General features: G+C 38.8%; 1 protein-coding gene across 18 annotated transcripts in view; it reads right to left on the bottom strand.

Moving 5' to 3' along the window:
• The window catches only part of RBMS3 (RNA binding motif single stranded interacting protein 3), a 1606934-nt gene that overhangs the window by 249601 nt on the left and 1343279 nt on the right, over window positions 1–14054 (bottom strand). For all 18 annotated transcript variants that reach the window (XM_062215492.1, XM_062215511.1, XM_062215613.1 and 15 more), the window contains one exon: window positions 10086–10165. In XM_062215492.1, coding sequence (XP_062071476.1) covers window positions 10086–10165 — 80 coding nt within the window. The remainder of the gene's footprint in view (window positions 1–10085; window positions 10166–14054) is intronic.

The raw sequence follows: 14054 nt of genomic DNA, 5'->3' as shown, positions 1-14054 counted from the left end.
CCAATGTATCCTCATGAACAGGTATAAAGAGACTGTGAAGCTAAAATAATATCGTCTCTCTTTTTCTGTTTCACATACATGCTATACAAATAAATCTCATGAAGAAGGTAAAAAGTAAGAGAAATTCTGAGAGCTCTTCAGTGGCTGGTGAATAATGTAACATAATAATACTCTGGAAGATACTCAGTTAAAATTCACGAAGAAAATTTCTACAGCAACACACGAGTTTTCTACTGCTGCTGTAACAAATTATCAAAAAAGCAGGGACATAAAACAACACAAACTTTCTCCTATACAGGTCCCAGAGGCTAATATCAAGTTGTCAGCAGGACTGAGTTGATTTCCAGAGGCTTAGGGGGAGAATCTAATCTGAGCTCCTTCAGCTTCCTTGTTGCCCCATCGTGCGGGTCAGCACTGAGCCCTGGGCCTCCTTGTGTGCCTTTCTCCTCCGCTTGTGCAGAGGCTGTGGCTGCAAAAGCCCCACTCAGATCACCCACGACATGTTTCCTACTTCAAGGTCAACGCAGCAACATCGATTCCTCTTTTCCAAATTTACATGGTCTGGGGATTAAGACTTAGAGATCGTTGGGGGACCATTATTTTGCCCACTAAACAAGATATTTTATATTTCTTTAACAGCAATTATTACATTTTTTGCCAAATGTTGGGTTAGGTGCTTGGAAGAAGCAGAAAGTTTTATTCAAACGGTTTGTACAACAATTGTTTAAAAAAAAAAAAAAAGAGAGAGAGAGATACCCATCACAGTTTTTTCTTAGAAAAAACTACAACGCAATGGGACAAATGGGTCTTTGAAATACATAAAGTCTAAAAGAAGATCATAAACATGCCAATTTCCTAGGAAAGATTTCTCTTTTTGTACTGAAGAATGACTAAAATAATAGTGAAATAATTGACTCATCATTCCCTGACTTGAAGAGGTTAGAGATCAGAGGAAGCTGTTAATAAGACAAACAAATGACGGCAAGTTCAGAGTTGGCCTAATGAGCATTTTCATTCATATTTCACTTAAAATATTTTCTTAAGTTTTGCAGACTTTTCATTCTAAAAAAATATATCATAAGTAATGAGTTGTGGGTATAGCAGGCTTCTTAACAGTTATTGAGAGAGAATTTAATTTGGAATAGTACCCATTTATTCAAAGATTGGGTAGAATTTGTTTTAAAATCAATCCTATTAAGTGAGATTTTAGATTCAGAAATGTGCTAAGCACTCAATTATTTAGTTTGGTTTCCCTGGTTTGTATCTTAATTGGTCTAAAGCCCCTCTACTCTCTTTGCCTGCTAATGGGACTCACCCGGTTACACACTAAATGGTTTAACTACTCACTGGCAATGCTGACAGAAGACAAAGCCTCATGTGGTCTTGGTAATAAAATGGAGGTTTTTTATATCACTTGTTTTGTAAGTATTCACTGTGAAATCTTCAGTTCAGACATTTGAACAGATCTGAATGGAATTACTCTTTTAGAAATAATTGAACATGGCTCTCATCACTTTCCTCTAACTCATGAAATTATAACCAGTTTAAATGATCAGATCCTAAAAACAAATAAAAATTGCAGACACATTCTGCTACTATTCATTGCTGCTTTATATGTAACTGTAAAAAAGATATGGCTATCAAAGCTGTAACCATATACTATCAATAGAAAGCTATAAATTATGTGACAATATTATAACAAGAATAATAAGCCAACAAAGTACCACTTCAAGGCAGGGTGAATAAACAACATTATGCCCAAGCATGGACCAGAAAACTCTCCTTTTATTTCTTCTCAAATATCTTCAAATAAGAAGAGAAAGGAAGGGAAAGTACAGATTAATCATACTGCTTAATAGACTCCAGTGGAGAAATAGGCATTATTTGAAAATAACTAGATAAACCCATTTGCCAAAACAGAAAAACAGAATTCATCATTGCACTGTCCAAGAATTCTCTCTCTCTCCCTCTCTCTCCCTCCCTCCCTCCCTCCACCATTCCCTCTCTTCCTACTCAGAGACACGCATATGTGTTATAGAGGATTTTTTTATAAAAATTAGCAAATATGTAGAGGGTTAGCTCAGTGCTTTCCTGTAAGTTGGCTGCATATTTGTTTGGCTGAAGTTGTATACCTACCATGTGCTCTCAGGAATTTCATTAACACCAACTTTGAGGAAGAGGGCTATTAAATTCATGAAACTCTATAACTGCAGAGAATATTTATTGAGAGCTTACACTGAGCTAAGAACACAGATCTGGGAGCTATAGAAACAAAAAAGAACCTGGTTTGGAAAACTCAGATAAGTTAAAAAATAATAATAATTACTTCACCACTCTTCACACTTCCTAACCTGCTTCACTGAGGATAAACTCTTCAGGAAAAAATCAGAAGAAATGTGAAATTATGCAAGGAAACCTGAAGTGTTATTTCAATACTTTCCAGTATTCCAATCACAAGTCTCCAAATGTCACCTGCAGATCATTTCCATTTCACGTCATCCAACCACAGACATTGATATTCATATTCATTCACATTTATATGTATTCAAGAGGAAGACCTCAATAATCACCTTCTTGATGACAATAGTTTTCTATGCCTGCACCTCACCTTCACTTTGCTGGCAATAAGACTATTCAACACCCCTCCCATTTTCATCAGCCATCCACCTCTTTTAATTCCTTGATTATTCCGATGCCAGCTGTGCCCATGTTGGTTGGCACTGCATCTTTGCCTTCTCTATCTCTCTTGTTGAATGCCAGTCTTGGCTTACTACCTGCCTTCATCAATCTTACTATAGATTTTTCCTTGAAAAAGAAATAATGTAAACAGTATATTTAGTCAAGGAAACTCACTTTACTATGTTAGCTGGGTCAAAAGTCTTGAATCAAAAAGTAGTTACCCAACACAATTACTAGAATTCCAACTTTGAGTTCCCCTGGGATAAGGTCATCTAATTAGTAGCTAGGGAGCAGATTTGAAAGCAAAGGAAAGAAAGAGAAAAAAGAAAGCCAACACATGTGCTCCAGTGAGCTTGTTACAGCTTTCAGGCGACTCCTCGAGAGACTCCACAGAACGTGACACAGGCTCATCTTTCCAAAGGATGAGAGACTCCGTGTTCACCCCGACCCCATTCCCCACTGATTGAAGGTCACCCCACAGGGAGTGATAACTGCTCCAAGGTTTGCAGAAGTCCTATGTTTGGTTGAGCTACCTTTAATAGAATCTTCCCCGAGGTGGAAAGGAGGATAAATCCGGTGTGTACTTGGGATGAGATGCTCTTAGGGTGCACAGAGATGGCTTATCTCCTCTGTGTGAGTGGAGGAGATGCAGCACAGTACTCCCCATATGGCCGCAACAGCTAGAGCTGCGCCAAACTGAAACCAGGAGCCAGGTGCTTCTTCCAGGTCTCCCCACATGGGTGCAGGGGCTCAAGGACTTGGGCCATCTTCTACTGCTTTCCCAGGCCATAACAGAGAGCTGGGTTGGAAGAGGGGCAGCCGGGACTGGAACCCACGCCTATATGGGATGCTGGCACTTCAGGCCAGGACTTGAACCCACTGCACCACAACGCCAAACCCCCCCAATGGTGTTTTGATATTGCCTAACCCACTACTCCACAACATCAGTCCTTAAACCATATTTCAATAATGAATTATACATAAGGTAAGCCTTTATTTTCCATGTTGATATTTTTATTTGTAGGACACAGATTTTCTTCTATTATGCTATTGTAATATTGTGTGTGCATAAAATACAGATTATTTATGAAGAATGCTTATATGTATGTCGCAAACAAAATTCTGGACATATCATATAATTTTAGAAGATGAAAGAATAATTTATCTTCCTTTATTTAAGTTTCTGAAATTTTTTTTCAAAATAAGTACAGTATAAAATCACATTACTGATTTCCTAGAGATCAATTTTTTTTTTACCCATATCTATGCTCCTTTGAATTTCCAGTACTAATCTGTATTTTTCTCTTTGTAAACCTTGACCATAAGCAATCAGTATTTTTCCTAAGATCCCAACCATCTTCAGTAGCTTTTTCCTGTTTTCCTGCTACATAAACTTTTATCTTTTCTTAAAAAAATCAACTCTACTCTTATGATTACTTCCTTCCCTATATCTCTATCCTTGTTGCTTTCATATTATATTATCCAAATCTGACATTTTCTAACCTTTAAATATTCCAGTAATCCTACCACTTACCCATATAAAAGACCGTACACTATTTCATTGACCACTGCATGCTCTGACATATGTGGAAGCTAAATGCTGGTTCCTTAGAATTGGAGAGTAGAATAGTGGTTTTCAGTGGTTGGGAAGGGTGAGAGGACAGCGGCATGAAGAGAGGCCACCAGAGGCTCAGGGGTGCAGTTTGATAGGAGAAAGAACTCCCGATGTCCCACAGCACAGTAGGATAATTATACTTGACAACAACTAATTATATGTCTCAAAACAGCAAGTTAGAGAGGATTTTGAATGTTTCCATCACTAAGAAGTGATAAATAATTGAGGTCACAAATATATCAGTTACACTGATCCTTATACATTGCAAACGCCAGTGAAATGTTACCCTATCTCCTATAAATTTTATAATTGTCACTCAAAAATTTAAGAATATAGTATCGTTTAATGTAAGTTGTGTTTAAATGTGGTGTCAACATTTAAATATTGAAGTGTTAATTTTAAACAAAGACATTTCCTTCAACTGATCATTTTGTAAGTTTCTTGGCAGGCCCCTTTGAAATATTCATACAGAGCAATCACACAGTTTAGTTTGCATTGACTCACAGCAGTAAAATTACTATGTCAAAGCATGAAGAAGTCTCTTGATTTTATTTAATTAATAAGAAAAAAATGTGATTCTTTTGGCACCTAATATCTGTGAGAATCTCTATGGCCACAACTTTTGTTAAATTAAGAAAAGGACATCATTTGTGAGCTCCCTCTTCACTCCTCCCTAATTCTTGGAGTTCAGTTGACATTAGAAACAATTATCTAAAAAGTAAGGTAACTGTATGAGCAGAGGAACATTGCACCTTCTTCTGTAAACACTGCCCCACTGACAGAAATGTGTCCTTACAGGGGAAAACAAACAAACAAACAAACAAACAAACAAAAACTAGTTTGAGAGCAACATGTGATTTATTTTTCTTCAAACCAGCCTGGGTGTTCTGTTTATCACTACAAATCTTTCCACATGGACACCTCTTCACAGGCTACATCACTCTGCTCTGGGGTTTCTTTGAAAGCGAGCCTTTCAAGCTCATGCCCTGCAATCTTTGGGAACTTACCCTTGGCTTTTGCCAGAGGATTGAAAGTGGAATGCTCTGGGCCTACACAGCGTTTCTGTGCCATTCATTATGAGATAAAGAAATGTCTGGGGTTAGGCAGGCAAGCAACTAATGATCCTTCATTTTGTCCAGAAAACATCAAGATCGATCTGTAGGACATGCAACATTTATGGAACACTGCGTTTTCTTTTCTCTAGGGGAGATCCTGGATGATCTCTCTCTCTGCTGATGGCAATAACACTGATGTGATTGACACTGCCTTAACACACCCCTCTGGCCTCTCTTTCTCTTCTGATACTAATGCTTGATCTTTGTACTGCATACACTGGTTTTCAGTGGTTTGATTGGGTCATAGATGTACAGCTTCATTGATTCAAGTAACCAAAATCTGGAGCTAACGTTGTAATCTAAATGAGTAGAGTTAGTTCTGGGAGGCGTGAATGGGCATTAGTAATCCACGGCCTATTCGTTAAAATTAGATATTTCATAAATACATAGCAGGAGGCCAAAGAGAGGGAAAGCATAAGTCAGAAGAAGATACTTACAAACTTACCTTCCAACTCACATAATCTGTCAATTACTGAAACCCAATGCCAATATGAATTTCACCAAGTGAGCAAATTATTCCCATAATGATTAAAAATAAAATGGGCACAGCAACATAAACATGTACAATGTCAAATGCCCTTGTAAATGTCCTTAGCTTTGAAGTTTTTTAAAATTTGAATGAGTTAAAATTTTGGTTGGAAGTTTCTTTGTTCCTATTCTTTTTCATAAACAACAAATAGGGATTATGTTATTTAGGTGATCACCTCAGGAATATAACTGACTTTTAATATGTATTTAAAATAATTATTTACTCACTCTTATTTATATGAAAGGCAGACTGAACATGTACAAGAGAGAGAGAAAGAGAAAGAGAGAAAAAGAGAGAGACAGAGAGAGATACACAGATCTTCCATCTGCTGATTCACTCCCTCGGTGGCCTGCCACAGCTAGGGCGCTTTGGGGTCTCCTAGGTAGGTGGCAAGGACTCAAGTACCTGAGCCATCACCCACTGCCTCCCAGGTGCATTAGTAAGGAGGAAAATGGATTCCAAGCAGAGGTAGCACTGGATCTCATTATCATATGGGAACCAGACACTCCAGTGGGCAGCCTAACCCAGTGTATGACAGTGCCTGACCTTGCACCTCCATCCGAGTACACATTATTGTCAAAAGTAACAGAGGTAAAAATGGCACTGTATTTTCCCTAAGACACATGCACATTTCTCCAGTGGCCCCTAAATGGAGCTATAAACAATAAGAATCTAGCATCAGTTGGCCTATACTTGCTTATAGTAAGGTTAAAGTCAGGTCTTGACCTGACATTCGATCTTTTCAAAGACTTATTTATTGGATCACTGTGGAGCCCTCATCCACACAATTTTAAATCATTTTATAAAATCAATCAATGTATAATTATATAGGAAAAAAATTGCTGAATCCAAAGATGGCAAATACTGATTAGGCAGAGTATTGGGACTGTAAGATTTTGTCAATTTTATTTTAGTTTTAGGTAAGTCAGATCAATTACAGTTAGTTTTAATTAGTACATCTACAAGCAAGAAAAGCTCTCTAAAGTACTGAAGAGGGTTAGGAAACTGATCACTTCTTTTAAAAATATCATAGAAATTATTCGTAACCTGATAATCAGGGCTCATAGTGACACTCTATTCTTTCTTCAAGACAGAATAAAAAATAGAAATGAGCTTTTCAAAGTACGCTTTCAACTATCCTAAACAAATCAGGGACCAATAAAGATAGACAGCAAATATGCAAATGTGGCTGTACATGTCATTACTTAGAAAAATACACAATAAGAACATTTTATTACCACACTCTCCTAAACACTCATAGCTTACATTGTCTTATTTTATTCTACATAAAATTGAAGCATCAAAGACTAGATATATTCAGTTAGCATTTTAATCCTTTATTAATCTCTATTTGGCTTCCAAAGCGATGTTAAATAAGAAAAGTCAAGAACTGATGATGATCAATATTGTATATTTAATTCTACTATATTGACTGCAAATCTCAGAAACAGAAAGCTGTATCTCACAGGAGTTTTGTGATGGCATAATTATTTTTTTTTCCTTTCTTGCTCTCATGAGATAAAAATGAGTAAGAGGGATGAGCCTCCACTTGGAATGCCCTCATTCCATATCAGAGTGCTGGTTCCAGCTCCAGCTGCTCCACTTCCCTTCCAGCTTCCTACTAATGCATTCTGGGAGGCAGCAGATGAAGGCCCAATGACTTAAGCCCATGGTGCCCAAGTGGAGACCCTGATGGAGTCTGAGGCTCTTAGCTTTGACCTTACTTCTGCCTAGCCCAGCTGGGGCTGTTTTGGTCATTTGGGGAATGAACCAGCAGATGAATGAGAATCTCTCTCTCCCCACCCCCTTTATCTTTCAAGTAGATGAAAATAAACAAACAAACATGCTTTTAAAACGTGAGTAAGAAACCCACAACCAAGTTCCTGCTATTCACAGTGCTTCCATTGGGTGTAGCTGTGATATTAGATAGGTTAATGTCATAGCCTGTGTATTTAGGAAGGATGCCCAGACATTTAGGGATTCCTAGTGTCTTTTTTAGTCTTTGTTGTGTTAAACTGTATTAGTCAGCTGCATGTTCTTTGAGGACAACCACATAAAATACTTTCAGATTGATCAGGTCAAGGATTTCAGTATGACTTTTTCCAAGTAGGAGGGAAACTAAAATGTTGAGACTCCAAGCTTTAACCAATAATATTATCTACATGATACTCTCATTTTTTAATTTTTTACATAACATATAGTTCACACCTAGTTTGAATGTCTTCTATATACATAGGCATCTGTGAGTAAAATGAGATAAATAAAAGGAAAATCCACTAACAATCCAATCCCTTCATTCAATGATGGGTCTAAGCAGAATGTTTTAAAATGTCTGTTTATGCTAAAAGGAAAAAAAAAAAAGCATTTCTCCTAAAATGCAAGGGCAGCTTACACGCTGAGATGAAAACTGCTAACTCTTTTCTTAACAACACCATATGTCTCCAATTGGATCACAATGCAGTCAGCTCTCCAGGGAGCGTTACGCATGGAAGCTAACCAAATCAAGGCACCGTCTTTGCTGTATGTTGGCTCGCTGATTAGCCAGTGATAGGCTACTTTGGATTTTCTGTATCATCCAAGTGTCAGAATGAAGAGTCTTTCTGCTCTTCTGACATCCTTCACAAACCAACACATCAGAAAAGAAACTCTGGCTCCTCCACAAAAGTATTCCTCATTGTGTTCGTATTCCCCCTGCTGCATCACCACAATCTATTTTAAGGTACTAAAGCGCTCAACACCTAATTATTTTTAAGTAGTAGGTGCATTACATAGCAAACACCAGTTTAAAAAGAGCAAAAAAAAAAAAAGTATTATAAGACTAAACACCCCTTGAGAATCACCATAAACAAAAGGGCAACAAATAAAGCAAGACTCATTTGCAAGATAGTTCTTAATTCTTGTATTTTTTGTTAGCTTAGCACTTTATTCAATCTAATTTTTTTGGTGCACTTGTGAGATACATTTTAAAATATGTCAAATACCTTTCACTAACAGCACCACTGCTTTAGTTGTATCTTGAAAGATTCCCAAATACCTTTCCCATATACCATTGCCAGATTAATAGTAAGTTGAGGGATTTATATCTCCGATACCCATGACCTACTCAATTATTTTATGCTGAATGCAATTCTTAATAGCATAAAATTTTATAATTTTATGATGTATGTAATCCTTAGGACTTTTTTCTCAAGGAAATGTGAGATGGCCTGAGATAGTCTAGATTGGACTATTTCAAACCATTGTTGATGATTGAACCAGATTTTTAAAAATTTTAATCTATCAGTAACTGATATTTTTGAAAAAATAAAATTATGTACTCAGGTTTCATGCTATAGAAGTTTCTAAATGTTCCTAATTTAGAAATTCCTAAATACTCCTAATTTCTGTGGTTTTCTTGTCAGAGGGTACAAAGAAAGGTTTGAGGACACACATTGTTAGTAAAATGGCGCAGTCTTATCTAGGCACAATCTACACCCTGACACCATCCTAGACTCTAGATCCCGATTCCATTTCTGGAAGCCAGGTGACCACGTGGCCCAACCACTGGTGTCAGCCCCACCCCCATCCTAATGGGATCCCATGCTCCTACTTCCTGCGCACCCCCTGGCAAAGATTTAAAAGGACCTGTTCCTGAACACATGGCTCTCTCTCTTCCCTTCTCTCTCCTGGTCTCTCTCTCTCTCTTACGCTCTCCTTCTCCCTCTTTTCCTTATTCGCCCCTTCCCTCCAGTCCGTGGGGTTTACCCCAATAAACCCTTTCCCTTACTCCGGTGTTTGGGTGTTTTGTGGTGACCTTAAACTCATCAATTTGTGGATTTCACTGTGAGCATCACTGTTGAGATCCTTTAGAAATCAGAAACCAGGACTTAAATATTAATGATGAAAATTAAAAACTTCTTTCACTTAAAGTGCATTCTTTAATTATTCTTTGCTATATTTTTCTTCTAAATCGCTTTAGTAAATCAGCAGCAGAGAGTCAAAGAAAAGCCAAATAAAAATGATCAAGAAACTTTTCAGAAAGATGACACACATTTATAAAGGCAAACATTACTGGCAGTCACCAGCCAAGGGTCCGCCCATGCACTCATTCTAATAATAGCAATAACCATAGGCGCTATTTAGTGATTATTGTAATGACATTCATTACCTGGGATGCCTGGCGGTGTTTTCAGGTATTTCCCATTAAAATGTTGAATTACCACTTCACATTTTTCAGTAGACTCCATTCTAGGAAAAGAAGATAAACAAGGATCATATGCCTTCAACAAGTTATGCTTGTTCAAGGAAAGCAAGGTTTAACTGCAGAAGAAATCCCAGAAAAACTCGATTAGAAAAATTCACCCGAGTTGCCAACCATCATCATGACCAGCATGAGCAGGCTGAAAGGAGAACATCAAACTCATCACCGCCAAACGCGTCATCCACTCTACTAAACGCTGCCTGGAAGTCCCCGCCCAGAGGTAACCCTGAGGCATTAATTTAATTTACACAATGAAGTTTGTAAATTGAAAACCCTCAATAAATATCGTTAAGTGACTGAATTAGATCACCCCTAAGATAGTCCCTATTATTATTATAATTGATATGAATGCCTTCATATCAGTGAGGGCATTGAGGCTTAGAGAGACCAATGCCTTTCTGATGGGTAGGAGGGCGGGATTTGAACCTACACACGCCCAACCCTCTAGCTTGTATGGAAACTAAGAACTGTTGTGGAGCTTCTCCACAGCACAAGTTGGAGAAATGGGTTTTATTTGAACAGCTTGCAGGCTAAAGGCTTGATCAGCACAGTAATGTAGACATCAGCCCATGACTCGTTTACAGAATTCCCATTGGCTTACAGAGATCCAAAGAGAGTTATCTGGGGTCTTACAGATGACAGCAAAATGCAAATGAAAACACCTCAAGTGTTCTAGTTTATTAATTTTGAATTTTGGACAACTCTTTCTTTTTTCATACTGGATAACAACATTGCCAAGCCGGGATTCTTGTTTCAAATTTTGGTGTCTAAGTCACAGTGAGGACTAAACACGTTGAGTCATACTATCACAATTCCCATCTGACAGTCTTGCCACACCATAAGGGCGAATAAACACGTTGAGTCATACTATCACAATTCCCATCTGACAGTCTTGCCATACCATAAGGGCGAATAAACACGTTGAGTCATACTATCACAATTCCCATCTGACAGTCTTGCCACACCATAAGGGCGAATAAACACGTTGAGTCATACTATCACAATTCCCATCTGACAGTCTTGCCATACCATAAGGGCGAATAAACACGTTGAGTCATACTATCACAATTCCAATCTGACAGTCTTGCCATACCATAAGGGCGAATAAACACGTTGAGTCATACTATCACAATTCCAATCTGACAGTCTTGCCATACCATAAGGGCGAATAAACACGTTGAGTCATACTATCACAATTCCAATCTGACAGTCTTGCCATACCATAAGGGCGAATAAACACGTTGAGTCATACTATCACAATTCCCATCTGACAGTCTTGCCATACCATAAGGGCGAATAAACACGTTGAGTCATACTATCACAATTCCAATCTGACAGTCTTGCCATACCATAAGGGCGAATAAACACGTTGAGTCATACTATCACAATTCCAATCTGACAGTCTTGCCATACCATAAGGGCGAATAAACACGTTGAGTCATACTATCACAATTCCAATCTGACAGTCTTGCCATACCATAAGGGCGAATAAACACGTTGAGTCATACTATCACAATTCCAATCTGACAGTCTTGCCATACCATAAGGGCGAATAAACACGTTGAGTCATACTATCACAATTCCAATCTGACAGTCTTGCCATACCATAAGGGCGAATAAACACGTTGAGTCATACTATCACAATTCCAATCTGACAGTCTTGCCATACCATAAGGGCGAATAAACACGTTGAGTCATACTATCACAATTCCAATCTGACAGTCTTGCCATACCATAAGGGCGAATAAACACGTTGAGTCATACTATCACAATTCCAATCTGACAGTCTTGCCATACCATAAGGGCGAATAAACACGTTGAGTCATACTATCACAATTCCAATCTGACAGTCTTGCCATACCATAAGGGCGAATAAACACGTTGAGTCATACTATCACAATTCCAATCTGACAGTCTTGCCATACCATAAGGGCGAATAAACACGTTGAGTCATACTATCACAATTCCCATCTGACAGTCTTGCCATACCATAAGGGCGAATAAACACGTTGAGTCATACTATCACAATTCCCATCTGACAGTCTTGCCATACCATAAGGGCGAATAAACACGTTGAGTCATACTATCACAATTCCCATCTGACAGTCTTGCCATACCATAAGGGCGAATAAACACGTTGAGTCATACTATCACAATTCCCATCTGACAGTCTTGCCATACCATAAGGGCGAATAAACACGTTGAGTCATACTATCACAATTCCCATCTGACAGTCTTGCCATACCATAAGGGCGAATAAACACGTTGAGTCATACTATCACAATTCCAATCTGACAGTCTTGCCATACCATAAGGGCGAATAAACACGTTGAGTCATACTATCACAATTCCCATCTGACAGTCTTGCCATACCATAAGGGCGAATAAACACGTTGAGTCATACTATCACAATTCCCATCTGACAGTCTTGCCATACCATAAGGGCGAATAAACACGTTGAGTCATACTATCACAATTCCCATCTGACAGTCTTGCCATACCATAAGGGCACTTGTATTTGTAACAATGTTTAAATAATAAATTATACCTGGCCATTATTATTTTAAAAATTAAATAGTTGATCCTAATGAAAGGAAATTAAGTCCATATAAGGTACATCAGAGGCTAACTCAAATTGAAAAACAGCACACGTAGACTTGAAATGTGTGTGAAATTTATCCAAAAGATAAGATATAATGTTAGATTTTCTGCTATGTTATTAATATGAGCTTTCTTGGGATGGAGCCCGTTGGTGCAAGTTGTACAACTTTCCAACATCTAAATTTTAGATATGTTTTTAAAGACAATATCACATGGCCATATTACATGCAGAGGAGACAAAACTCAGGAAAAATATCCCAACAAATGCCAAATCAGTTATGCATACTTATTAAAGTACAGGACTTGGAATGCGAGAGGAACCCCGGAGCCCAGGGAAGTGCGGAGTGGTGAGTAGACAGAGCAGAGAAAGCCTTTGGAGAAGTAAACAGGGCAGAGGGCTGAAGTGATCACATGACAGGCCTGAGTTCTACACACAGAGGGGAGGATGGAGTCATGTGGCTGCATGGACAGTTCCCCCAGACGTTCTCAGAGAAACAGGGAGATGCAGACATGGCATCTGGATCATCTGATTAACACCCTGAAGACAGCATCATGAGCAGGTTGCACACGGGAGCCACACTTGCAACAATATTTGACAGCGTGCTGTGCAGTTGAACGTTTCTATGATATGTCTTTCTGTATTGGTCCTTGGGGCAACTCTGTTCCACTCAAGCAGGTCTGATTTCTCGGGCTTGGGACCTGTGTCCTTCTATGGAGCCCCACTCTTAGAACAACCGTCCACTTAGTTTAAAGCTCTGTTGTCATCTTCTTGAAGTTTTTAAAAATGAAACAAGGAGTTCTGCATCATTGTCTTTCATGGGGCCCATGATGTATGTAGCTGATCTGGCTGTAACCAGAAAGTACAGGGCACTTAATGTGATGTTAACAGATCAGTATTCATTTTATCAGAAGACACAACAGGGCCACATAAAGAGTATCTTCAGAAGAAATCAATTTGACATCAAATAAAAAGAAAATTTTAGGACCAGCGCCATGGCACAGAGTGTTAAAGCCTTGGCCTGCAGCGCCAGTTTGTATCCCAGCTCCTCTTCCCATCCAGCTCCCTGCTAATGCTCCTGGGAAAGCAGCAGAGGATGGCTCAAATCCTTGGGCTCCTGTACCCACATAGGAGAACTGGAAGAAGCTCCTGGCTCCTGGCTTTGGATCAGCTCAGCTCCCGCCTTTGCCGCCGTTTGGGGAGTGAATCAGCAGAGGAAAGACCTCTCTCTCTCTCTCTCTCTCTCTCTTTATCTCTACCTCTCTTTGTGACTCTTT

This window comes from Lepus europaeus, chromosome 2 (assembly GCF_033115175.1).
Source record: "Lepus europaeus isolate LE1 chromosome 2, mLepTim1.pri, whole genome shotgun sequence".
Lineage (NCBI taxonomy): Eukaryota > Metazoa > Chordata > Mammalia > Lagomorpha > Leporidae > Lepus > Lepus europaeus.
The sequence above is the reverse complement of the archived record's forward strand: the minus strand, read 5'-3'. Positions and strand labels throughout refer to the sequence as shown.